The sequence below is a fragment of the Lactuca sativa genome, chromosome 1 (assembly GCF_002870075.4).
Source record: "Lactuca sativa cultivar Salinas chromosome 1, Lsat_Salinas_v11, whole genome shotgun sequence".
Classification (NCBI taxonomy): Eukaryota; Viridiplantae; Streptophyta; class Magnoliopsida; order Asterales; family Asteraceae; genus Lactuca; species Lactuca sativa.
In genome coordinates, this window is record NC_056623.2 from 155180809 (window position 1) to 155208552 (window position 27744).

General features: G+C 39.5%; 3 protein-coding genes across 3 annotated transcripts; all 3 read right to left on the minus strand.

Moving 5' to 3' along the window:
* Window positions 1–9687: 9687 nt before the first annotated feature.
* Window positions 9688–15216, minus strand: LOC128128071 (uncharacterized). Its single transcript, XM_052766870.1, has 2 exons — window positions 15172–15216; window positions 9688–10635 (listed from the first exon to the last, which is right to left on the minus strand). The coding sequence occupies exons 1-2, from the start codon at window positions 15214–15216 to the stop codon at window positions 9688–9690; spliced, it is 993 nt and encodes a 330-aa protein (XP_052622830.1).
* Window positions 15217–15245: 29 nt separating this feature from the next.
* LOC128128072 (triosephosphate isomerase, cytosolic-like) lies at window positions 15246–17056 on the minus strand. Its single transcript, XM_052766874.1, has 5 exons — window positions 17045–17056; window positions 16928–17003; window positions 15804–15927; window positions 15593–15677; window positions 15246–15461 (listed from the first exon to the last, which is right to left on the minus strand). Exons 1-5 carry the CDS (start codon window positions 17054–17056, stop codon window positions 15261–15263), a joined length of 498 nt encoding a protein of 165 aa, XP_052622834.1. The 3' UTR covers window positions 15246–15260.
* Window positions 17039–24760, minus strand: LOC111877526 (uncharacterized). Its single transcript, XM_052766876.1, has 6 exons — window positions 24226–24760; window positions 18759–18904; window positions 18133–18236; window positions 17964–18039; window positions 17781–17876; window positions 17039–17690 (listed from the first exon to the last, which is right to left on the minus strand). The coding sequence occupies exons 1-6, from the start codon at window positions 24758–24760 to the stop codon at window positions 17163–17165; spliced, it is 1485 nt and encodes a 494-aa protein (XP_052622836.1). The 3' UTR covers window positions 17039–17162.
* Between the last annotated feature and the right edge of the window lie 2984 nt (window positions 24761–27744).

Here is a 27744-nt window from a genome sequence, read left to right on the forward strand (position 1 = left end):
ATATCTAAAGAGATATAGCCAATTTGGTGACCATTATTCCACCATAAATAGGGTTCCATCCCTTCTCTTGCCTCCCGCTCTGTTAAAAAGTATGCAACAAAGTAAGGTAGGTGGCAAAAGCAATTGGTGTAATGATACACCACAAAAAGAATACATCAAGTTGTGGATCCCAATGCCCTTTATTTTTTTGGTTGATAGTGAATTTGATCAAGTTGCGAATGAATTTGTACATATATTTTCTTATCTTTCCTTAAGATGTAGTTCCTGTAGTGTAGGCCCCATTGGCAATTGTTGTCCAATACTCAAATTCTGTAACTTCTTGTCGGCAATCATTTGTAGTAATGATCTAAAGAGATAGAAAACTCAGGAAAAGTCACATCTAATCGGTTGTATGGATCTAGCCTCCATGCAAGCTCAGTAAGAGTAATCTCCTTCGTCCTATTTCTCGAAATGGGTGGAAGCGAAAAATTCCACACATAGCTCCACATACGTATGCTCTTGAAGCCTAAATAAATGTCTCCACCTCGTGCAAGTGATCCGCACCCCATATTGTATAAATAACCTCATGCGATATGGCTCAATTTGTTCAAAGACTCCTACATCTTACATCCAATTCCAATCTAAAATGTGTGGAATATCAATGCCTTTTGTATGTAACCAACCCGACTTGTTTTTCCATTTGGTGGGATGTCAAGCCCACCAAGCAAATTACACCCTTTGATTGCTAAATAAACGTAATATATAGGTAAAAAGGGGTATCGATCCTCGGGGAAATGGTTGTATTTAATCACCAATGCAATCTAATAGAACTAATGAAATTTAAACTAACTAACTACAATTAAAATAAAAAGGGGGGGTGTTTGATTACTTGAAAACTAAAATACTTGAATAACTAAAAACCTTGCAATTAAGCAAGTTGATGAGATGCTCAAAGGTTAAGAATAATTGGTTAACTAAGGCAATTCAACATAATGAACATTTGTGTGTTTATCATTAGGATCTAATACAAAGCTTACCCTTCATCCCAAATTGGTTATAGCAATCATGAAGCATGGTATGCCAAAATTCCTCATAGGTAGTATGGAGGTTGGGGAAGCCCACAACACACCTTCTTAATTAAGATCAAGGGTCAATTGAAGCAATTTATTCCAACAAATCAATTAGCCTTAAGAATGAAGGAATCCCCAATTCTTATAGGATGTCAAATGCTTACACATCCATAAAGGAGCTATGATTCATAAGCTAGGGATGATTTCTATCATCATAAAGCCTTTGTTCTAGATAAATTCAATGATCCAATGCAAAATCAATGAAACAAATCAACCATTGCTCAATCAAAAACTAAGCTCATGATCAAAGCCATCAAATAAGCATAAGAATTGTAAACAAGAATCATAAACATGGAATAAATTGATAATCAACATAAATCCGTCAAAACCCACAAACATTCATTGGTTTTCAACCAAAGTCAACCGAATAAGAGTATTAGCCACTCATGGCAACAAAGTAACAAGAACAACAATCTAATTGCATAAAGAAACTACCTATGATTTGGAAAGATGAAAGGAAATGGGTTCTAGCTCCCAAAATCGCCTCTTGCAGGTCTAAAATGGTGGAAAAACGTGAATGAGCCTCTAGATCTGATCCCCCAGGTTATGGCAAGCCAAATGACCAAAATGCCCAAACTGGGCAGTTACACGGGTACCCGCGCGATGAAAATTTCACCCGCGCAAATGTTGCTGTAATGCTATTGGTCCTTCATTCCACCACTCCACCCTTCCACTACCAAAGATTCCTTTGCCCTCCCCCCCCCCCTTGTCCATGTAATTTGAAATGCACCAATCATCATTTAGCCACCAAATGGATGCTCCAAGCCCAAAATTACAATTTTATGATCCATCTTCACAAGCCCAAATAATCCAAGCCAATAACTTTCAAAGCCCAATTCTTCTTGTTTGATTCTGCAAAGCCGAATAATGCTTCGGGAGCCCACTAAGCCCGTCTCCAATCAACCCGCAACCACAACAAGCACCGAAAAACCTACAAATTATCTCATGCAACATTACAAGCACCCGATATGATCCATACTAAAGAAAAATAAATAAATTACAATGCATTAACGATAAAAAGATCTAAAAATCTAAAATAAACTAATAAAAATAAGGAAATAAAATAAGCTATCAAATCACCCCAAGCTTAAACCTAACTTATCCTCAAGTTAGAACAAGACTAAAAATGAGCTCGGGATGAACTATCTAAAAAGGAAAAAGAAAGATAGCATAGAACTTGGTCAACATCAGTCAACACGGTCAGAATTAGTCCTTCAAAGGACCCTACGCATCATCAAAATGTTCTCCACTTTAGAACCATAAACCACATTCTTAACCACTTGATGGGCGAATAGATCACGGCTGGATGCGGTCGCGGTGTGCAATACAAAGGAAATAGAGATGCGCCTAGTGGGGCACTTTAAATCACCAATGTAGACCATAGTGCATGAAGGAAAGGCGCCTCTTCACACACTATGATTCCTACATTTGTCAGGCCAAAGTGTATAATAATGAAATAGGGTTTTACAGCACGACTTCCAGGCAAACATCCGGTTTCAGAGGCTTCTCCCTTGTACTGTCATTTACAGTCTACAGTCTCATCGTTGGGGCCTTTTCTCACCAAAAATAAAATAAAATAAAAAAATAAAAACTCGACTTATCCTAAATCTAAACTTAACAACCTAAATCTTCAATCTTGATCTTCTGTTATTGGGTCTTCAATCACATTTGTTGCTTGACATTTTTTTTTCCGAATCATATATATAACATGAGTCTTGAACTTGGAATCTTGTTCTTCTTTTTGTGTTGCTTTTTTTCTTCATTTTTTTCTGCTTTGCTTTTGTTGCTTTTCTTGAATCATCTTTAATAGGCTCTTATTGTCTTCACTTTTTCAAATTTGTTCATTCTTTGTGTTGCTTCTTGGTAGGTCTAAGGAATTTCACCAAGTAACATAGGACTCCAATAGTGAAACTTGAGTGATAGATATAGGCTAATATAAACACCTAATGATCATTGAAAATTTTCCAAGATCAACTAATAAGGGTGGGGAGTGACTCAAAAATGGGTGTTACCGAAAAGGCTTGGTCCTAAAAGATGTGAATTGGGGAGCCCACTTCAAAGTTCATCAAGCACCTCAATGCAAGGAGTGATAAACAAAATCTATCTAACTATCTACTCTAGACCCCTAGAAAAATGATAACCTATCCTAAAAAGGTGGTCAGAATCTAACTAAGCAAGGCTCGGCCGAGACTCGGGAGTACTAAGGGGTACTCCCTCCAAAACCAAGATGCTAGTCTTCAATGTCTTCAAAATACGTTACCAGGCTAGTGTTTGCTCGCACACATTGGCATGAGCAACCACATCCCTCCGCACCTAGACCCAATAAAGCTACCTGCATCTGACCCCCACACAAGCAGTCTCAAAGTGGTCTGTGAGGCCTAAAACGTTTCCCATTCATCAAATACAAGGAATTCCATATCAAGACCCGGGACCAATCTATGATTCAATACTTATGACTCGGCGCTATGGTATCTGTAGGGATGAGAAGACAAGAGAGAACAAAAATGCATGAACTTAACCTAGAATGCATCTAAAAAGTATGAAAATTAGAAAAGAAAGAAACAAAATATGCAATATCTTCTTTTTTTGAATTTTTATGCAATTTCTATGAATGCCCTAAATGACTAACTCCAAAAGCAACTATATACAACCTAAATGCAATAAAAATAAAAGATTAAATTACCTCACCCCAAGCTTAAAATTAAGCAATGTCCTCAATGCTTAGGATGAGAATAAGGAAGGATTATACCGGGATCAAGATGGAGGAGGCCTGCGAGGAGGATAACCTCCCTCGGGTCGAAAATAATACCAAAGGTCCTCCATGTAAGTGTGGGTGCGTGCTTGTTGTTCCTCTATGCGGTGGATGGCTGCGGTGTTCCTATTGCCCTGGAGGTGCAAGGAAGCAAGCTGGCTATAAATATTGAGAGGAAACTCGTGTGCCGGGTCGGGGTCATTGTGTTTCTGGTATGAGTGGTAATCATCCTGTGGCTGGAAGTTTTCTCCCGAGGGCTGAAAGTGTGACCCGGAGGCTTGACCTGGATGAGGTGGAGGCAACTAACGGATCGGGACATCATAATGGTCTTCAACCTCGAATGGGCTATCAGCAATGTCAGGGTCCACCTGCATGCCATCATCCGTGGCTGCATCATCATCGTTTGGAAACTCTTGAGGCAAAAACCATGTTTCGGGGTCATCGGTGGTGAAGGTGGAGATACTTGGATTGGGTAAGATGTAAACTGGGTCCTTGTCATGGTTGAGCCAAGAGAAATGTCCAGGAAGAGTAGGATGAGGTAGCAGTAATTCCATCCGAATGAGAGTAATGCAATCGAGAAGGTAGAGAGGTGGATCATCCACTGGTACATATTCAGATTCTGGAAATTGAAGGCCTATACCCAAACCAATGAGGGTAATGAGACCTCCAATACAAATGTCACCAGTGGTCTTCGTCCTGAGGCTGTCACATTTTTCTAAAAAAAAGGTGGCGAAATCGGGTAAAGAGCAACGTTGGCTCGACATGCAGTAGCGAAAATACAACTCAACGGTGTTGATTTGTCCTGGCTCGTGACGAGCAAAGATAAAAGTCTAGGATCCGGTGGGCAATTCTCCAGCAAGGATAGATGATAAAGGGGTCTTTTTGGCGACTGGGATTGAACTTGGGCAGGCTCGTGATTTGGGTCCAAAAGTCTACTTTGGGCAAGCTTTTGAATTGAGTCCATTGGTAGCTGTAAATGTCGGAGTTTTTGATGTCATATGTGCCCATGATCTTATTGAGTTTTTTGTACTTGACTCGGTGCTGCCGACCCTGGAGTTTGAAAGTGAGTGCCCTCGCCATGTCATTGCGGGCATAGGTGGAAAGGAATTTAGAGTGTGGGCTGCTTGTAGGTACGTGCAGAAAGATCGAGAAACTCGTGCCAACCAATGTTGAAAAATAGTTGTCGCAAGTGGTTGTCAAGGCCGAGGTAATCCATAGAATCTTGGTGGTAAAATTTTGTGGCGCGGATTGCATGCTTTTGAAGATTGGATTTGAATTCTCGGCTTTGGGCACTCATGAGGGTAAGGTTCCCATCACGATCAACATGGTCGGTGGACATTTTCTTGGATGGCCTCGAGGATTGAGCTTCACGAGAAGAACCATGAGATGCGTGAATGGTCTTGTCCCGTGCCATTGTACCTGTGAATAAACCTAGCAAAGACAAAAACTAGGGCAAAATTATCCCTCACACTCGCCTCACACCAATCCAGTCAAATCAAGTAATTAAAACGGGCAATATTCCAAATTGGCAATTCGGCACAATGCAAATCAACACAATCAATTCAAGGCAAGCTAAGACGAATTCTATTTAACCTAATGCATAGCACAAGTTTAGTAAAATTAGAAATTGAATGCAATAAATTAAAAGGATTTACCAACTTCGTGTGTTGAATTCCGAAAGAAATCCACAAAAATGCGCACCCCAAGCTTGAATTTTGACCCACAAATTAAGTCTTTTGAAACTCCGGTGAGAAACAAAAATTTTTAAATTTTTGGTCAAAATTAGTGGCGGCGGCCGGCGGCGGAGCTTGGATTCCGACGACGAGATTTTCCTAAATTAAAAGTAGATCGGTGTGTGGTGGAGTGTTTGGTTAAGAATGCCCCTAGAATTTTCGGAATTGGATGGGAGGTGCTGTCGGGATCGGGTGTTGTTCGGTTTTCTGGCGAGGTCAAGGATGATGGCGGCCGGTGGCTGTTTTCGGAGAATAGATGGGTGGGGGTCTGTCAGAATTAGGTGGGGAGTAGAGCGGGGGTAGAGAACCGGCGAAACAAGCAGCGTTGAGGCGGATTTGTTGATTTACGATTTTTTTGGCGAGGAGATTTGGTCGAGAACGGGTTGCCGATGGCTGGAAAGGAGGAGATCGGAGGAAATCAGTGCTGGCGGCGCGACAAACGGCGAGGTTAGCGGTGACGGAAGACGGACGCGGCGGCTTTCGTCGATCGGATAAGGTACTGGGTAATGGTGGTTCGTTGCAGACGGGAGGCACAAAGGGGGGGGGGGGAAGGGTGTCCGATGGGTTAAAGGGTTATAAGGGTGGGTTAGAAATGGGTCGGTTACCGGGTCTGGAGCGGGTCTAAAGCGAGTATGGAGCAGACTACCGGGTGGGGTTGGAAATTTTAGCTAAATGAGGTGGTCGCGCAAAGAAGGAATACTTTTGTTCTTGGCCGCGCAAACATCTGCGAGGGTGGATACTGGCCGCACGCAGAAATCAGAGAGCACCCCATGTTGGTGCAATTCGGAACTTGGGACTTGCGTGGCTAGGGTTGGCCACGCAGTGGTTGCGTGGGTACCCGCGCAAAAGTCAAATTTTTGGAATTTTTCAAACTTCACCAAAATCACCGGAAGACTTCTATATGCTTATTTTTATGCCAACTTCAAGTGTAGAAACACCCAAAACTTCAAACGGACATTATGTATTCACATTGCATTGATTTAACATCTTTGCCAAGACATAGTCCCGCTTCCATCAACTTTCGTAATTTGGGATTTCCAATGTTATGTTGTCGAATTCTCCCGTATCAAATCCTTCATAAGATGGTTTCAAGCGGTGTCCATTCATGTTGAATATTTGATTTGTTTCCAAACTCTTAATTTCAACCGCACCATGATCAAACACTTTTATAACAATAAACGGTCCGTGTCATCGAGATCGCAACTTTCCCGGGAATAGCTTTAAGCGTGAATGATAAAGAAGAACTTTTTGGCCCGGAATAAAGTGCTTTCGAGTGATGTGCTTGTCATGAAAAGTTTTTGTCTTATCTTTGCAGATGCTTGCGTTTTCGTAAGACTCGTTTCTCAACTCCTCGATTTCTTGAAGTTGCATTTTTCGGTGCTTTCCACTTACTTCAAGATTGAAATTGCACTTTTTAACCGCCCAATATGCCTTGTGTTCCAATTCCACTGGTAAATGACAAGACTTTCCATAGACAAGGCGGAATGAAGACATACCAATTGGAGTTTTGTAAGCGGTCCGATACGCCCATAAAGCATCTTCTAACTTCAAGCTCCAATCTTTTCGGGTAGTGTGGACGGTCTTTTCAAGAATTTGTTTGACTTCTCTATTTGACACTTCGGCTTGGCCATTTGTTTGTGGATGATAAGCGGTTGATATCCGGTGTGTGACACTATATCTCTTTGTCATTGCTTCCATCATTTTATTGCAAAAATGAGTGCCCCTATCACTCACAAAGGCTCTCGGTACACCATATCTTGCGAAAATGTTTGACTTCAAGAAGTCAATTACAGTTTTTGAATCATCATGTCATGTAGCCTTTGCTTCAACCCACTTTGAAACATAATCAACAGCCAAGAGTATATAAGTATAACCAAAAGAAATGGGAAAGGGGCCCATGAAGTCGATTCCCCACACATCAAATATTTCACAAATAAGGATAGGGCTTTGAATCATCTCATGCCTCATGGATTTGGTTCCCGTTCTTTGACATCTATCATAACTCTAGCAAAATTGATAGGTATCTCTTGACATTGTTGGCCAATAGAGTCTGCATTCGAGCACCTTTCTCATGGTTTTGTTTTGACCAAAATGTCCTCCACATGCATACTCATGGCAAAACTTCAAAATTGACTCAACCTCATTTTGATGAACACACCTCTGTATGAGTTGATCCAGATAATGTTTCCAAAGATAAGGATCGTCCCATATGTAGTATTTGGAATCACTCTTCAACTTGGCCTTTTGGTGCTTGGTAAACGCATGAGGAATTTCTTTAGTCACCAAGTAATTCATAATATCCGCGTACCATGGAATGGAATTTGACATATAGAAGAGGTGTTCATTCGGGAATTCATCAAGGATAGGAGAAGAAGAATCACCAATATTCAACCGACTTAAGTGATCTGCAACTAGGTTTTCCGCACCACCTTTATCCTTTATCTGAAGATCAAATTCTTGTAAAAGAAGATTCCGACGAATCAACCGTGGTTTGGCATCTTTCTTGGTCATGAGATAGTTTAATGTGGCATGGTCGGAATACACAATTACTTTTGTCCCAAGAAGGTATTGCCGGAATTTCTCCAAGGAAAATACAATGGCTAGAAGTTCCTTCTCGGTGGTGGAGTAATTGGCTTGAGCGTTATCCAAGGTTTTGGAGGCATAGTAGATGACATGTGATGCTTTGCCCTCTTTTTGACCTAAGACCGCTCCAACAGCAAAATTGCTTGCATCACACATTATTTCAAATAGAAGCTCCCAATTTGGAGGTTGGATTATTGGTGCGGAAGTGAGCAAGTCTTTAAGTTTGCCAAAGGCTTCTTGGCGTGCAAAATTGAAGTCAAAATCAATATATTTTTGAAGAAGATGGTACATTGGTCGCGTGATCTTGGAGAAATCTTTGATGAATCTTCTATAGAATCCCGCATGGCCCAAGAAATATCTCACTTCTCTAACACACGTTGGATAAGGAAGGGTTTGGATGACATCAATTTTGGCTTTATCAACTTCAATGCCCTTTTTGGAGACGATGTGTCCCAAAATAATTCCTTGATTAACCATGAAGTGACATTTCTCAAAGTTAAACACCAACTTTTTCTCTATGCACCTTTTCAAAATCTTCTGATGGTTACCCAAACATTCATCAAACGAATTGCCATACACGGTGAAATCATCCATGAAGACTTCGATTATATTTTCAACATAGTCGGAGAAGATACTCACCATGCATCTTTGGAATGTGGCGGGGGCATTGCATAATCCAAATGGCATCCGCTTGTAAACAAATGTGCCAAAGGGGCAAGTAAAAGTCGTTTTGTATTGATCTTCGGGGGCAATGGGTATTTGGTGAAAACCCGAGTATCCATCAAGGCAACAATAATGTGATTTTCCCACCAATCGCTCGAGCATTTGATCAATGAAAGGAAGAGGGAAGTAATCTTTCCGTGTGCTTGAATTGAACTTTCTATAATCAATGCACACACTCCATCCATTTTGAACTCGAGTGGGTACCGTTACGCCTTTGTTATTCTCAACAACCGTGATTCCCGTTTTCTTGGGAACCACTTGCACCGGACTAACCCATTTGGAGTCGGAAATTGGATAAATCATATCCGCATCAAGTAGCTTGATTATCTCCTTCTTGAAAACTTCCGTCATAGGAGGGTTTAATCGTCTTTGGGCTTCCTTCCTAGGCTTGCAATCATCTTCCATGACTATCTTGTGAGTGCATACATTAGGACTTATCCCCTTCATGTCCGCTATGGTCCACCCCATGGCCTCTTTATGCTCTTTCAAGACTTCAATCAATTGGTTTTCTTCAAAGACTTTTAGTTGTGAAGAGATAATCACCGGTGGAGTCTCATCTTGACCTAGATAAACACATTTCAAATGGCTAGGTAAGACTTTCAATTCAAGTGTGGGTGGTTGGATTATGGAAGGTGGCATCTTGATTGGAGAATGAGATAAGGCAACTTGAGAAACATCCTTCTTTGTGGAATTAGTAATTTCTAAAGAATTCACAATATCTTCAACTTCGGAATCCAATGTATACAAATCCAAGGTATTCTTCAAACTTTCACCTTCAAGACTCATGTTAAGCACCATCTTCAAAAGATCCCCATCTGATAACTCGAATAATTGTTTCAATCACATCAACTCGATACAATGGAGATATGTTCATAGGATATCTCATTGCTTCAAAGATATTGAAGTGAATGGTCTCTCTATCAAACTCCATGGTGATCTTCCCATTGTGGACATCAATAATCGTGTGAGCGGTATTCATGAAGGGTCTTCCAAGGAGAATCATAGATGACTTGGAAGGAGTCTTTTCTTCAAGGTCAATGACATAGAAATCCGTGGGAAATACTAGTTGATTAACTTGAACTAGTACATCCTCCAACACGCCTCTTGGAAATACACTTGACTTGTCCGCTAATTGAATGATGACTCCGGTTTCTTCCAAAGGTCCAACATTGAGAGATTGAAAAACCGAGTATGGCATGACATTGATTGAGGCTCCAAGATCTAGCATGACACTTTCGACATGTAAATCACCAATGGTACAAGGTATAGCAAACATTCCCGGGTCTTTGCATTTGGGTGGAAGCTTCTTTTGGATGACCGCGGATACATTTGCATTGACTTGAATCTTCCCATTTGTCTTGAATTTTCTCTTGTTGGTGCACAAATCCTTAAGAAATTTGGCGTAACATGGGATTTGCTTAATGGCATCCAATAGTGAAATGTTGAGTTGAACCTTGCGGAAAGTCTCAAGAAACTCTTTCTCTTCTTCTTCTTGTTTCTTTGAGGAAGCCAATCGGGATGGAAAAGGTGGTGGTATGACGTATGGTTTGATGCGTTTTTTGGAAGGATCGGGTTGATCAACATTTGGCACAACCGGTTCCTTTGGAGGAACTACAACTTTTAGAGGTTCCACAATGATCTCTTCATCTTTATCTTCTCTTGAAACTCTTTTAGGTTGACTTTCTCCAAGTGTTTTCCCACTTCGCAAGGTGATGGCGCTCACATTGGGGTTCTTCTTGGTTTGTGATGGAAGTTTATGTTGGAATAGTGTCTAAGGCTGCAACTATATTAGACAAGTATTTGACCCGGTTGTGCATGGTCCTTTTGGGTTGCCTTCACCATAGCAACTTGATAGGATGATTTATTACGAGAGAGTAAATATTATTAATATATTATGAGAATAATATAATGAATAATATATTTGTTATTTGATTAATATAAGTCATAGAATTAATTAGAATTAATTTGGTGACATAAAGAGATTAATTAAATAAAGGGGTATAAACTGTCAATTGTTTGATAGTTAAACTTTAGACTGTAAATCCTTATTGATATAGGATTGGACGATTCCTAGGGCTAGGATAAGCCAAAATCGTCCAAAGGGTTATCAAGGAAAGGATATGGATTAACTTAAAGTCTAAGTTATCTAATTAGGGTTTAGGTTGTAACCCTTAAGGAGTCTACAAGTATAAATAGACCCCATGGCATAGGGAATTAGACACCTCTCCAAAAGTAAGAGAACCCTGGCCGGATTCCTCCCCTCTCCTCTCTCCTAAATCATTCTTCTTGCTATTGGTGTTTGTAAGCCATTAGAGGAGTGACATTTGTGACTCTAGAAGCTCCAAGACTTCAAGATCAACAAGGAACTCAAAGGTATGATTCTAGATCTGTTTCAATGTTGTTATTTAACCTAATTAGTCATTAGAAGACTTGGATTCAAAGCATGTTTATTAGAAAGCCTAGATCCAAGCATTAGGGTTTTGCATGCGCACATAGGAAAGTTCTTATGGCTAAAACCCATCAGTGGTATCAGAGCCTAGCTTGGTTTTCTTTAAATTGTTGCTTGATTAACTGAAACAAACTTGCAAAATTCGATTTTTAGGTTTCTGAGTCACTGACTTGGCGAGTCCCAAGGTGGACTCGGCGAGTAGGCCTGACTCGGCGAGTCCCCTTCTGCACTCGGCGAGTCCAGGCGTCAGGAATGGCCAGATTCGGGATTTTTTCATAATTATCTTATGGAAACTTACCTTAATCATAATAGATCAATCTAAATCCGATTTTTTGATATATATGACTATTATCTTGATCTAATTAAAGGTATTTATCAACTAATAAAATATTTAATTTCCTTATATGATAATTAATTAATTATTTTAATTATTTTGGTAATTATCTTGAATAAAATCAAATATAGGTAATTAGGATATTAATTGTTAATTGGAATTATTTGTTATTTGATCCTCCATGTTTTAAATGTTTAAAACCTACCCTCAAGTTTTGAAATTTATATTTGTGATTAAAAGTTTTAATTTAGACAACTTAAATTTCAAACCCTAGATTTTAAAAGTTTTAAGATACAACCCTATACTAATATGATATTACTAGAATAATATATATATATATATATATATATATATATATGTATGTATAACTAAATGCTAGTCTTACCGTTAGTAGGCCTCATTCACGAAGCCGATCTATAAGGTGGGTATAAGGTTGCGGCCTATAAAATGGCGCTTAATGGGTGTACACTCACACCCACGGCTTGCTTGACTGGTGGAGGGTCGTTAGCCGAACGGGTAGGATAGGGCAACCTCATCCTCTCATTAAAAGTATAATAAGAAATACAAAGTAACTACACATTTTTTTAAAAAATGCCCAATCCTAGTTACTTTAGGAAAAGTGAATTGATGCAATCCCATGAAATTACACTTTGCACCTTGCTAAGATGTTATTGGAGCGTGTGTGGTTTACCGGCACACTAATTGGTTCTAAGCAAAGGTGGCAAAGGGTGATTCATTGTTTATCATAGTTCGATGGAGCGTGTGTGGTTTACCGGCACATCGAATAGGTGATCGTTACAATGAAGGCACCATGTGAATTTGCATGGTAATTCACACCCGCTTTGTGATCCTCGGCATCCCAGTCACAAACAAGAGGGGCATATCGAGATTTAAACATGCCATTGAATAGTTCCAATGAATCTCATCCGAACCTAGGAATTCTCAAAAACACTTAGGACTAATAGTTTAAGTTTTGTGATGGAGAATTAGTGAATCGTCATTCACTTACCTTCAATTTATTTGCATGTTAGATTACGGCATCCCTGTTCTAGTATGTAAATGTTATTGTTGGATCCTAGCCCTAATTTTTCTTATTGGGTGATAATTAGGGATTCTTATTCTAATCTATCTTTGTCCTTTTCTAATTGTAGATGTCGAACGCAAACAACGCTGCTGCTAGTTCTTTCACGTTGATGAGCCTTTGCCAAAAGGTCACCTTCGATGGAACAAACTTTAGCGAATGGATAAGATACATTCGCACGATTGCTCGCTTTGAGGATAAGGAGTATGTCCTCGATGAGAAGCTCGAGAAAATCAACCCCGAAGTTGCTACTCCCGCCGAAATCACCGCTTTTGAAACTCATGAGCGAGATGCAACGAAGGTACATTGCATCATGATCGCTACCATGAACTCCGAATTCGAAAAGTCCTACGAGGACATGTACCCGTACGAAATGCACCAAGACTTATTGGAGAGATACCACCAAAACGCGAGACAAGAGCGTTATGAGATTTTCACCAACATGATTTCCGCGAAGATGGGTCATGGAGAATCTCTTACCGTGCACCTGCAAAAGATGCAAAGGTATGTCGACCGCCTTCGCAAGTTAAACGTTGACTTCGGTGAAGACTTGGCGATCGATATGGTGCTTCACTCTTTGCCTCCGATGTACAACCAATTTAGGATGACCTACCACATGAACAAAGAAGAGGTCACCCTAAGCAAACTCCAAGGTCTCTTGAGGGTCGCTGAGAGCAACTTCAAGGACAAGTCTATTGCACCTACTCCCAATCCGTCCGCTGCTCCTGTCTTGGCTATTGGTCAAGGGAAGGGAAAGTAGAGGAAAGCTTCACCAAAGAACTATCGCAAGGTGAAAGCCCGAGATGGTGCCTCTTCTAGTGGGACCAAAGTTGATCCCGCTAAGCCCTGTCCTAACCCGAAGGAGGCAGAGTGCCACCACTGCCACAAGATAGGACATTGGAAGAGAAGCTGCCCGGATTACCTGCAAGCAATCAAAGAGGGAAAGATCAAGCCATCTTTCGCAGGTATATACACAATCAAATCTAACGATCCTAATCATGCTATTTCTTGGGTTCTTGATACCGGTTGTGGTTATCACATTTGTTCTAATGTGCAGGGACTAAGAAGAAGTAGGGATGTGGAGCAAGGAAGGATCAATCTAATCATGGGGAACAGAAGATCGTCGCCTGTCACCAAGATTGGAGTGTATTCTTTAGTGCTTAGGAACAGTTTGGTTTTAGATTTGAACAATTGTTGCTATTCACCAGAAATGGCAAGAAACATCATTTCATTTCATGGTTTATATAGACAAGGATTTATATTTTCTTTTAATAATGACAATGGTTCTATTTTGGCTTATCTAAATGGTGTCTTTTACTTTGAAGCTATACCATGTAATGGAATATATGAAACCGTTATGATTGTTGATAACTTAGGAAATGATGTTTTGAATATTGATTCTTCCACTAGTATGGATAAAGCATCCTTGTGGCATAGTCGTCTTGGACATGTCAACAAGAAACGCATAGCCCAACTCCAAAAGGATGGAGTGTTGAAGTCATTCGACCTTAGGAAAGATGACACCTGCGAGTCTTGTTTGCTTGGAAAGATGACTAAGTCAGCCTTCACGAGTACATGTGAAAGGGGCGAGGGTCTATTAGACCTAATACATACCGATGTATGTGGACCGTTTAGATCAACCACGAAGGATGGGAACCACTTCTATGTGACTTTTACCGATGACCACTACTAGAAAAAAGGCCTTTTACGACGCTCATTGCGCGTCGTAAAACGCTCAGACGACGCGCAAATGCGTGTCAAGGAAGGCCCTGTCATAAAGAGAGACGACGCGCTTTTATGACGCGCATTTACGACGCGCATTTACGACGCGCGGTTATGACACGCAATGCGTATCAAGGAAGGCCCTGTCATAAAGGAAGACGACACGCATTTGCGTGTCGTAACCTTACGACGCGCGTGTTTATGACACGCAATGCGTATCAAGGAAGCCCCTGTCAAGAAAGGCCATGTCATAAATGAAGATGACACACATTTTTGCGTATCATAATTTTAAATGTTCTAAAAAAATATTTATATATTTATTAATTTTTAAATTAAATTTGCATTTAATGTCTCATAATAGAAATAAAATATCATATACAAAAAATACAATCCATTGCATAAAATTTAATGTCATACAATTCTATTTTTTACAATATCTAAATTTACATCTAATGTACTCTCTACATCAAATTCCAACTAAGTAAAGTTGTATCTTGCCTTTCATAATTCTTTAAGACTAATGCTCCAAACAGATGTTATATGGATAAGAAGTTTACATTGGCCCATCTACTCTGTGTTTCATACTAACAATTGAAATGAAGAATGCAACACTTGCATTTGCAGCATCTTATCTCTTTCGGCTTGAGCTTTCTTTTCCTCTTTTCCTCTTGCAACAAAAAATTACCAAAATCAGAATCACATAGAAAAGGCATATTGTGATTTCTTGCATTAAACACCAAAATCATAACTTTTGTGTGCAAGTTACTTATTATATCAAAGATAAAACAAGATTTTTGATTTTTGACATACAGTAGAAGCAAGTTTAGTTTTAAAATAATTACCAGCAATTGCTTTGGTTTGTGCAGCAACAACTTCCATGGTGGTTCCAGCTTCTCGTTGATCAAGAGTCTCCCCAACACAAGCAATAACCTTCAAACCTTGAGATAGTGCGTATGCAACCTTGTCTCCAACAAACTGAAGCAAACAAGAAAAAGAAAAAAAAACTTTTTCAGTAACTTGCATACAACACTGATTAAGATGTTCACAAGGAAAAGTGTGAATTGATTTGAATAGGCTGAGTAAAATCTACACAAGGAAAAGGGTACCTCATTAGTTTCATTCAATAGGGCTCTCCTTTCAGAGTGACCTAGGATGAGCCAAGGGACACCCAAATTGGCAAGCATCTCAGCACTATAAATATAGAAAACCAACTTCAGTATTTAGTAAGAATCAAGAAGAAGAAATCAGACATAGGAAATTGAAAAGTTTTAGAAAAAAAAAGGATGGTAATTTGATAAATGACACTTTGAAACATACCTAACCTCACCGGTGAATGCACCACCCTTCTTAACCCAACAATTTTGAGCTGCAACTTGGATTTCAGGCCTCAATTCACTTTTAGCAGAGGTAAGAAACACAAAAGGAGGGCTCACCACCACCTCTGGTATGAAAAGTACTCAAAGGGCATTTACGTAATTTCACTTATTTATGGTCTCTTTATTTTACCCTTTGAAATTATGATGATATTTCAGGAAGTCATAACAGGAGCTGGCCACTCCAGTGCTATTGCTTGGTGGGCAGTGGGTAAGCTTATTAATTTTCATGAATTAAAATTTTTCTTTAAAATATACACCATTTATTTGAATTACCTTCTTTTACCCATTTCAATACTTTAACTAATTTTTTATTATATTCTTTTTTTTATTTCATGTATTTTATTATATGAGATGTTGTATGGTGGTACACCATTTAGAGGAAAGAATAGGCAGAAGACATTTGCTGATGCAGTGGAATCCCCTCTATGTCCCGAATCTTTGACTTCACAGTATCAATGTTCTTTGAGCTCTCCACCTCCAACTTTATTGTCTTCCCTGTCAAAGTCTTAACAAAAACTTGCATATATGATTCAACAACTGACAATCAGCTAAATTTTCAGTCAATAAATAGGAATTTAGGAAAATACAGAGCTTAAGTTAATAGTGTGTAATATAAATGAAAGTAATTTGAAGTTACTGATTGATTTTGAATCATCCTAGTTGTGTGTTCCAGATTAGTAAAAGCTGGAAGAGAATAACAAAATGACAAGAATACACTTTTGAATAACACGATTTTACCTAAAATAAACTTGGCCAAATCAGATACAGAAATGAATGAACAAAACCTAAGAAACTCTGGTGTAAACTAATACGGACACACAAAGATCAGTCAATTATGTGTGATCAAATGAAAATCAAGTCAATCGACACAGGTATTTGTGTAGAACAATTGAAATGAGAAGTGATCGAATAAGATTCGAATCATGATCGATGTAGATACCTGTAGGAGACATCGGCTTGGGACATGATAGGGTGATTGTACACAACAACTTTATGGTCCTCCCAAACTCACAACCAACTCCAATCTAGATCCAATTCGGATGTGATGATCTGCTAAAGTCTTACCATCCTCGAGGATCTTTCCATCAATGATCAAAATCTGTTGATGCCATGGAATCCCCTCTTTCTTCTGAATCTTTGCCTTCACATTACAAATGAAAGGTCATATATCAACTCCTAAACCAATAAAACCATGAAAAAAAAAACAGAAAATTCATAATAATAAAATCCATAAATCCTGCATAATCTACAGCCTAACACTTGACTGAAGCAACAAGACCTGATCATGTGATGCTCTTGTTCAACTAGTAGCAGGGTGTGTAGAAGTAGGCGGTGGTTCTTGATGAATAGTCCTGGTGGTTCCCGTTCCAGCCGCCTGTTCTTCCACCGCCACCTTCTCCATGGTCTTTTGTCCCACTTCTCCGGCGGCTTTCGTCACCCTGCTGAAAGCTCCGGCGACCCAGGCGGTCCCAGTCAGCACATACCGGTTCTTCATAAGGGCAGATCCAGCAACACTTACAGTCTGCTCTGCAGTCGCAAAGGCCGTTTTTGTCTTTTCAGACACCTGAAACTTCTGATCCATCTCTTTCACTTTCTCATTCACTAATGCTGTCCCCAGGTTGATTTTCTCAGTTAGACCAATCTTCTGGTCTATTGTAGCTGCTTTTGCTGCAGCTGTTGATGTAAACTGGACTTTCTCATCAAACAATTTGGCTTTGTTTACTGCATCTTTTCCCAGTATGAAACCTTTTGCCAACATACTGCTCACAACATCTTCTGCTTTTTGAACAGCAGATTCAGCACCTCCCACACCTTGCCCCCCTGTTGCCTAAATTATGAACCACATTATATCAATATCAGATAATATAACAAAGCATTTACATGCATTCTTGATGATAAAATAACAAAAAGAACATACGGTGTTTTGTTGATCTGAAAGTGTAGTTGTAAAAGGAGGGAGAGTGTACTCTGGTGCAAGAACAATGGTAACAGATTGGTCAACTATAGTTGCTCCCTGAAATCATCAAAACCAGAAGGTGGAAGAGTGTACTCTTATAAATTGTGAAGAATTGTGTACAAGATAATCAAGATTTGTATATACCGAGAGTAGAACTGTAGTCTCTGCACCTTGAGGCTCCTTGAAAGTGACGAATGCATTTTGAGCTCGCTCATTCTCACTGAAATGGTGTATATGACATGGATTTTCTTTAGAATAATTTATAGAAAAAGAAAAACCTATGTTTAAAAACCCTAAGAAAATGGGAAATAACCTTTTCATCTCAATATATTCAATATCACCAGAAAACGAAAAGAATTCCTTGATGTCTTGCTCGGAAGCACTTAAGGAAACATTGATTACCTTCACAGTTCTTACCTATCAAGATAAGAATAGGCTCAAATCGACATGATGCAAAAATAAAATAAAGAATAGAACTGTTTACATGGCTGATGCAATATACTCAAATTGACATAGTTGTTTTATGCATAGGCATGTATAGAAGCTTTTCCACTGATCTAAATAGAAAATGAAGATCAACAGAGCAATGAATCAATGATACATGAGCATTCAAATAGCATCAGTATGTTTGGTTCCATATGAAACTAAAGCCATGTGGCATCAGTTTTAGGAGAGAGACTATGAACGATATCTATGGTATAGAAGAAGAAGAAGACGGCGACGACGTGACTTTCTTGTTCACAAGATCATGAAATTAAGTTTTACCTAGTATTTTTTGGAGAGAATCGCTTGAATGTGGGGTGAGAGAATCATGAAGGCGAACCTTCGGAGAAGATGGAGGAGTGTAGGAGAATGGGGGAGAGACGAAGCATCGAATGGCTGAAAACCACAGTAATAGTTATAACTCTTAGGGCACGCTATTAGGGAAATAAAGATGACCCAAGGGCAGAAATTTGTGGAGAAAAGAATGTTGACCTCCGTATGGCTGCCATCTAGTAACAACGCTATTGATGCCATTCCTTCCATTTTCGACTGTTCATCCTCCACTTCCTCTACTGCTACTTCTTCACCATCTTCTATTTTTTCTGTATTTAGACTTGAGAGTATAATTAGGGCTTTTTCTAACAATTTCAACATTGAGTGGGAGATATGGTGGTTCCAGTAGGTAGAAGTGAGGGAAGAAGTAGGCAGCAGGAGGGGGAAGGAAGGAGCGTCCATAATTTGGGCAAGAGGGAAAGGAGAAAAAAAAGGAAGGCGGGATTTTTAATTTTTTCAGAATTTCATTTCCCACTACTGTTAAAGGATGGAACGCGCGTTCCATTAAAAATTATAAAGCGACATCCTTAGACGACGCACAATTTATTATAGGTGCCCTCCGTGATTTTTTTAGACACTAATTTAAGGGCGCGCAATAATGCGTGTCTTCTATCCTTAAATTTTTTGAAGAGGTGACACCTTTTTAACGTCACTCTCCATTGCGTAACATAAATCAATGAGTGTCGTGGTTTGCGCGTCGTAAAAGGCTATTTTTCTTGTAGTGGACTATAGTAGATATGGGTATATCTACTTAATCAAGCAAAAGTCAGACACCTTTGAAAAGTTCAAAGAGTTCGAGAATGAAGTGGAAAATCAATTGGGCAGGAAAATCAAGATCGAGGAGGAGAGTACCTAAGTCTTGAATTCCACGATTATCTCAAGGAGTGTGGAATAGTTTCACAATTGACGCCTCCTAGGACACCGCAGCTGAATGGTGTGGCAGAAAGGCGTAATCGAACCTTATTGGATATGGTTCGCTTTATGATGAGTCGTGCTTCACTACCAATCTCTTTTTGGGGGTATCCCTTAGAGACTGCCGCCCATATCCTTAACCGAGTCCCTACTAAGAAGGTTGCCAAAACACCTCACGAGATGTGGACAGGGAAAGCTCCCTCGTTGGCACATATCAAGGTTTGGGGTTACGAGGCTTTCGTAAGACGAGATACTCACGACAAGCTTGAACCTCGAAGTGAGCGATGTATTTTCATCGGCTACCCGCAGACATCCTTTGGATATCTCTTCTATAGACCGAAGGACAATGTTGTCTTCGTTGTGAGGAGAGGATTTTTCCGAGAGGGAGAACTCATGAGCCAAGGAGACAGTGGGAGGCAAATCAAACTTGAAGAGATTCAAGAGTCGATAGATAAAGGAACCTCTACCGCTGGCATTCAACCCGAGGAGGAAACTCCGGTTGAACCGATTGACGAATCCTTACCTCTTAGACGTTCCGATAGAGTTAGAGTTCATCCCCACTTTTATGGCTTTCATATTACTACCGAAGGGGACACGTATATTAGTGATGGTACACTAGTAAACCTTGATGAACCTAATAGCTATAAGGAAGCCATGGCAGGCCCGGAGTCTGTAAAGTGGAAAGAGGCAATGGATAGCGAGATCCAATCCATGTATGATAACCAAGTTTGGAATTTGGTTGATTACGTGCCTGGACGTAAGACCGTTGGGTGCAAATGGATCTTCAAGAAGAAGACCGACTTGGATGGAAACGTACACACATATAAAGCGCGATTGGTCGCGAAGGGCTTTACTCAAACTCCCGGAGTTGACTATGATGAGACCTTCTCGCCAGTTGCGAAGATTAAATCTATTAGAGTGATGCTAGCAATTGCCGCATTTCATGATTATGAGATTTGGAAAATTGATGTCAAGACCGCTTTCCTTAATGGAAAGTTGGCTGAGGATGTTTACATGGCTCAGCCAGAGGGGTTTGTGGATCCGAAGCATCCGAATAGAGTGTGTAAGCTTGAGAAGTCCATTTATGGACTTAAGCAAGCGTCTCGCAGATGGAATCTTTGCTTCGATGAGAAAGTCAAAGAGTTTGGATTTGTACGAAGCAAAGACGAATCTTGTGTATATGTCAAAGCCAGTGGGAGTATAGTAAGCTTCCTCGTTCTATATGTCGATGACATATTACTCATAGGAAACGACATCCCGACTCTGCAGGAAGTTAAGTCCTGGCTCGGGAAGTGCTTCGCTATGAAGGACCTCGGAGAGGCTTCTTACATTTTGGGAATAAGGATAGTAAGAGAAACAAGTAAGAGACTAATTGGACTTAGTCAGAATACTTACTTAGAGAAGGTACTAAAACGTTTTAGTATGGAAAATTCAAAGAAGGGAGAACTACCGATACAAAGTAATGCCAAATTGAGTAAGACTCAATGTCCGAGTACCGAAGCTGAGATAGCAGAAATGAGCCGAGTACCATACGCTTCCGCAGTTGGCTCAATCATGTATGCTATGACTTGTACTCGCCCTGATGTAGCCTTCGCTTTGAGCATGGTTAGCAGATATCAAGGGAATCCTGGCAAAGCACATTGGATTGTGGTGAAAAACATCCTTAAGTACCTTCGGAGGACGAAGGAATGGTTCATAGTCCTCGGAGGGAGTGATGACTTGAAGGTGCGAGGGTATAGTGACGCCAGCTTTCAGACCGACAGGGACAACTACCGTTCGCAGTCGGGTTGGGTCTTTACCCTAAATGGAGGAGCAGTGACGTGGAAGAGTTCCAAGCAGGAAACCGTAGCTGATTCAACATGCAAATCAGAGTACATTGCAGCGAGCGAAGCGTCGAAGGAGGCAATATGGCTAAAGAACTTCATCGGTGATCTTGGAGTTGTACCTGCCATAAAGGAGCCAATGGAGATTTTCTGTGATAATGAAGGCGCGATTGCCTTGACCAAGGAGCCGAGGGATCATGGTAGATGAAGACATATCGACAGAAAGTATCACTTCATTAGACATCGTGTAGAAGAAGGACAACTCGTAGTGAAGAGGATATCATCAGAAGATAACCCAGCAGATCCGCTTACGAAGGGACTGAGTAGGGTTAAGCACTTGCAGCATGCTAGGAGTATTGGGCTGAAGGATGATATTAGCATAGATTAGATAGTATTAGAAACGTGTAATAGATAAATGTAATTGACATTTGATGATTAAATAAAGGAGTTTTATTTATGAGTAATGTTACTATCTTATGTTAATTGTTTAGCTATTGTTTCACTTTGCATGTTTTGACTTCCAGAATAATTGAGTTTATTAGGAATAATCGAATTGTTCAAATGGTCCACAATCGTTCATATGTTGGGAGTAGATATGAATGAAGATAGTCATGAATTGGTATGTAGAATGTCTAAATGGTGTTAGACATAGCAAAAGATTGCTGCAACATTCATGAGTGCTTATGAACTAGTTTTGAGCATTGGAATAAACCCGCGCTTGTTGGAATCACCTTATGGAATACGATATAAAAGGTGATCACAAGACGATAATATCATATAGTCTTAAAACCTAGATATATGGTTTATTATTTGTTAATTGATTGTACATTGATAATACGAAAACGCATCAGTACCTTGGTGTTATAAAACGTATTGTTGTGTATAGTTGGTTAATGAATAAGTAAAATGCATATAAGTCAAAGTTTATCTGTAACTTTTATCTAAGAAGGTAAAAGCGATATCTCGGCCGCTCGATGATTTGATTTGACTTATGTGCCGGGCCCGGTCAGAACTGAATTGATGTGTTCGATTAAGTTCTATGTCAAATAAATTAGAGATCGAGAAACCTAAATGCTTGACTAACCATTCCATAGGATTGTCAGCATGATATCTAACAGAGGACTGTACGTTCCCTTATCTAAAGGACAAGATTGATTAGATCAGAGTTGACAGCGTCTTTGAGAGCTACAATTGCAAACCGAATTGTACATGTGAATATAGTTACTAGACTTATCCCAGTGGGAGACTGTTGGAATAGTGTCTAAGGCTGCAACTATATTAGACAAGTATTTGACCCGGTTGTGCATGGTCCTTTTGGGTTGCCTTCACCATAGCAACTTGATAAGATGATTTATTACGAGAGAGTAAATATTATTAATATATTATGAGAATAATATAATGAATATTATATTTGTTATTTGATTAATATAAGTCATAGAATTAATTAGAATTAATTTGGTGACTTAAAGAGATTAATTAAATAAAGGGTATAAACTGTTAATTGTTTGATAGTTAAACTTTAGACTGTAAATCCTTATTGATATAGGATTGGACGACTTCTAGGGCTAGGATAAGCCAAAATCGTCCAAAGGGTTATCAAGGAAAGGATATGGATTAACTTAAAGTCTAAGTTATCTAATTAGGGTTTAGGTTGTAACCCTTTAGGAGTCTACAAGTATAAATAGACCCCATGGCATAGGGAATTCGACACCTCTCCAAAAGTAAGAGAACCCTGGCCGAATTCCTTCCATCTCCTCTCTCCTAAATCATTCTTCTTGCTATTGGTGTTTGTAAGCCATTAGAGGAGTGACATTTGTGACTCTAGAAGCTCCAAGACTTCACGATCAACAAGGAACTCAAAGGTATGATTCTAGATCTGTTTCAATGTTGTTATTTAACCTAATTAGTCATTAGAAGACTTGGATTCAAAGCATGTTTATTAGAAAGCCTAGATCCAAGCATTAGGGTTTTGCATGCGCACATAGGAAAGTTCTTATGGCTAAAACCCATCAGTTTACCCCTTTGTTCTATCTTGTTGAGAGCGGTTGCCACGTCTCCAATTTGTGCTTGAATGTTGGAGAAAGTATTCTTGGTTTCTTGTTGAAATTGGGTTTGGTTTTGAGCAAGAGATGTGACAAGTTATTGAAGGATTATTTGATGGGTACCACTTGATTGGACTTGTTGTGGAGGTTGTTGGTAATTTGGAGGGTTATAAAAATTTTGTGGATATGGAGGTTTTTGGGATTGGTATTGTGGATGTTGGGGTCTGATCAAAAGATTTGCTGGATTTTGCATTGGTGGATAAGGGTTGTTTTGGTTATTCCTCTAATTTGGGTTGAAATTGTTTTCAAATCCCGTGGGTCTTGGTTGACCTTGATATCCTCCGATTGCATTTACATCTTCCGGTTCACTTCCAAGTGTGGGACACTTATCCGTATAATGGCCCGTCATTGCAAAAATACCACATACAATCAATTGTTGACCACTTCCCACCACCATTTGACTTAACACATTAGTCAAATCCAAGAACTTTGATTCCAAGTGTTAAGTGTTGCTAACTTCACCAACCACTTGTGTAGAATTCCCGTTCATGTCATTTCGAGTCCTAAAATTCCTTTGATTTTGAGAAATGGTTCAAAAAAGTAACCGGATCTCGTGAGGGGTTTTGTTGAAGATGTCACCACCACTTGAAACATCAATCATCCTCCGATATTTTTCATTCATACCCTCATAAAATTGTTGAAGAAGTAGCTATTCGGGTATATTGTGTTGAGGACAACTTGTACAAATTGTTGAAGCGCTCCCAAAAATCATGAAATGTTTCATTTCCCCTTGACGAATCCCCAAAATGTCACTTCTTTGACTTGAAATGCGGGAGGTGGGATAGAATTTTCTATTGAAGTCCTTGAGTAACTCTTCCCATGTGTGAATTGATCCCGGTGGTAAGTTGAATAACCACTCTCTAGCTTTGTCTTCCAAGGTGAGCGGGAATGCGGTTAACTTGAAATCATCCAATGTCACATTGTCGGGCAAATTGCTAACACATATCATATGAAAGGACTTCAAATGCTTTTGAGGATCTTCTCTATCCAACCCATGGAATTTGGTTAGTTGATGGATGAAACTTGACTTCAATTCAATCCCTCGGCGGTTTGCGGGATAAACAATAACAAGAGGTGTGTGAGTAATATCCGTTTCCATCATTTGTCTAAGTGTCAACTCTTGAGGTGGATTGGGGTTATTGGGATATTGTTGCAAGTAATTGGGTGGTTGATGATAAGGTGGGTATGGATATTGTTGGGGATTGTAGATTGGTGGTGGATAAGGTTGGTAGTTAGAGTATTGGTTGTAAGGAGGTTGTTGTTGTGGGTACATTGGGTTTGGGTACATTGGAGGATGTTGGTAAGTGGGTTGATTTGGGTAATGTACTTGTTGAACTTGAAAAGCATTGTTTTGAGGTTGGTTGTTTTAGTGGAAGTGTTGGTTTTGTGGTTGTGGTGGTGATTGATAATTGGGTTGGTTATGAGAAGGGCCTTGATTCCAAGTTGGCATATCAAGGAGAGGTTCTTGTGGTTGTTATCTTGGTTGATGGGGTGGGGTATTAGCATCTTGGTTATTTGGGTTTGGGTTGGGATTGTGAGGTGGAGTGTGATTCATGGCTATGTGGTTTTCAAATGGAATGTCTTCAAACGATTGACCACAAATTGGAGAATTCGGCTCAGTGTCGGTATCACTTGAAGTATGAACTTTATCTTCTATGTTGATTAGTGGAGAAGAGGAAGAAGCTTGAACGAGTTGTTGTTGCTTTGCTTGTTTGGCTAATTTTTTCAATCTTTTTGCTTCTCTTTCGATTTCCGGATTGTAGAGTAGTTCACTGGTTCTTGTAGACCTAGGGATAAATAATCAAGTAACAATAACCAATTTCCCCTGGAACGACGTCAAAACTTGGTGGGATGTCAAGCCCACCAAGCAAATTACACCCTTTGACTTCTAAATAAACGTAATATAATGGTAAAAAGGGGTATCGATCCTCGGGGAAATGGTTGTATTCAATCATCAATGCAATCTAATAGAACTAATGAAATTTAAACTAACTAATTACAATTAATCTAAAAGAGGGGGGGGGGGGTGTTTGATTAATTGAAAACTAAAATACTTGAATAACTAAAAACCTTGCAATTAAGCAAGTTGAGAATAATTGGTTAATTAAGGCAATTCAACACAATGAACATTTGTGTGTTTATCATTAGGATCTAATACAAAGCTTATCCTTCATCCCAAATTGGTTATAGCAATCATGAAGCATGATATGCCAAGATTCCTCATAGGTACTATGGAGGTTGGGGAAGCCCACAACACACCTTCTTAATTAAGATCAAGGGTCAATTGAAGCAATCAATCCCATGAAATCAATTAGCCTTAAGAATGAAGGAATCCCCAATTCTTAGAGGATGTCAAATGCTTACACCTCCATAAAGGAGCTATGATTCATAAGCTAGAGATTATTTCTACCATCATAAAGCCTTTGTTCTAGATAAATTCAATGATCCAATGAAAAATCGATGAAACAAATCAACCATTGCTCAATCAAATACTAAGCTCATGATCAAAGCCATCAAATAACCATAAGAATTATAAACTAGAATCATAAACATGGAATAAATTAACAATCAACATAAATCCTTCAAAACCCACAAAGATTCATTGGGTTTCAGCCAAAGTCAACCGAATAAGAGTATTAGCCACTCATGGCAACAAAGTAACAAGAACAGTAATCTAATTGCATAAAGAAACTACCTAAGAGTTGGAAAAATGAAAGGAAATGGGTTCTAGCTCCCAAAATCGCCTCTTGCAGGTCGCCAATGGTTGAAAATCGTGAATGAGCCTCTAGATCTGATCCCCCCAGGTTATGGCAAGCCAAATGACCAAAATGCCCAAACTGGGCAGTTGCGCGGGTACCGGCGCGATGAAAATTCCACCCGTGTAAATGTTGCTGTAATGCTATTGGTCCTTCATTCCACCACTCCAGCCTTCCACTACCAAAGATTCCTTTGGTCCCCCTTGTCCATGTAATTTGAAAAGCACCAATCGTCATTTAGCCACCAAATGGATGCTCCAAGCCCAAAATTACAATTTTATGATCCATCTTCACAAGCCCAAATAATCCAAGCCAATAACTTTCAAAGCCCAATTCTTCTTCTTTGATTCCGCCAAGCCCAATAATGCCTCGGGAGCCCACTAAGCCCGTCTCCAATCAACCTACAACCGCAACAAGCACCGAAAACCCTACAAAATATCTCATGCAACATAACAAGCACCCAGTATGATCCATACTAAATAAAAATAAATAAATTACAATGCATTAATGATAAAAATATCTAAAAATCTAAAATAAACTAATAAAAATAAGGAAATAAAATAAGCTATCAAATCACCCCAAGCATAAACCTAACTTGTCCTCAAGTTAGAACAAGACCAAAAATGAGCTCGGGATGAACTATGTAAAAAGGAAAAAGAAAGATACCATAGAAGTTGGTCAACATCAGGCAACATGTTCAGAATTAGTCCTTAAATGGACCATACGCATCTTCAAAATGTTCCCCGATTTAGAACCATAAACCACATTCTTAACCACTTGATGGGAGAATAGATCACGGCTGGATGCCGTCGCGGTGTGCAAGACAAAGGAAACAGAGATGCGCCCAGTGGGGGCACTATAAATCACCAATGTAGACCATAGTACTCGAAGGAAAGGCGCCTCTTCACACACTATGATTCCTACATTTGTCAGGCCAAAGTGTACAATAATGAAATAGACTTTTGCAGCACGGCCTCGGGGAAACATCCGGTTTCAGAGGCTTCTCCCTTGTACTGTCCTTTAAAGTCTACTGTCTCATCGTCGGGGCCTTTTCTCACCAAAAATAAAATAAAATAGAATAATAAAAACTCTACTTATCCTAAATCTAAACCTAACAACCTAAATCTTCAATCTTGATCTTCTGTTCAATCACATTTGCTGCTTGACATTTTTTTTCCAAATCATATATATAACATGAGTCTTGAACTTGGAATCTTGTTCTTCTTTTTGTGTTGCTCTTTTTTCTTCATTTTTTTCTTCTTTGCTTTTGTTCCTTTTCTTGAATCATCTTTAATAGGGTCTTATTGTCTTCACTTTTTCAAATTTCTTCATTCTTTGTGTTGCTTCTTGGAAGGGCTAAGGAATTTCATCAAGTAACATAGGACTCCAATAGTGAAAATTGAGTGATAGATAGAGGCTAATATGAACACCTAATGATCATTGACAATTTGCCAAGACCAACTAATAAGGGTGGGGAGTGACTCAAAAATGGGTGTTACCAAAAAGACTTGGTCCC

Excerpts from the sequence above, each read along its gene's own strand:
- LOC128128071 (XM_052766870.1), bottom strand. The coding sequence starts at position 15,216 with ATGCAAGAAATCACAATATGCCTTTTCTATGTGATTCTGATTTTG. Across the intron at positions 10,636-15,171 it reads TCTATGTGATTCTGATTTTG|AAGAACCCCAATGTGAGCGC; the intron begins GTAATTTTTTGT and ends TCACAAACCAAG.
- LOC128128072 (XM_052766874.1), bottom strand. Across the intron at positions 15,928-16,927 it reads TGGAAAGATCCTCGAGGATG|AGGTGGTGGTGAGCCCTCCT; the intron begins GTAAGACTTTAG and ends TTTTCATACCAG. Across the intron at positions 15,462-15,592 it reads TATTGAATGAAACTAATGAG|TTTGTTGGAGACAAGGTTGC; the intron begins GTACCCTTTTCC and ends TGTTTGCTTCAG.
- LOC111877526 (XM_052766876.1), bottom strand. The coding sequence starts at position 24,760 with ATGTACCCAAACCCAATGTACCCACAACAACAACCTCCTTACAACCAA. Across the intron at positions 18,237-18,758 it reads CCACAAATTTCTGCCCTTGG|GTAAGAACTGTGAAGGTAAT; the intron begins GTCATCTTTATT and ends TTATCTTGATAG. Across the intron at positions 18,040-18,132 it reads GAATATATTGAGATGAAAAG|TGAGAATGAGCGAGCTCAAA; the intron begins GTTATTTCCCAT and ends ACACCATTTCAG.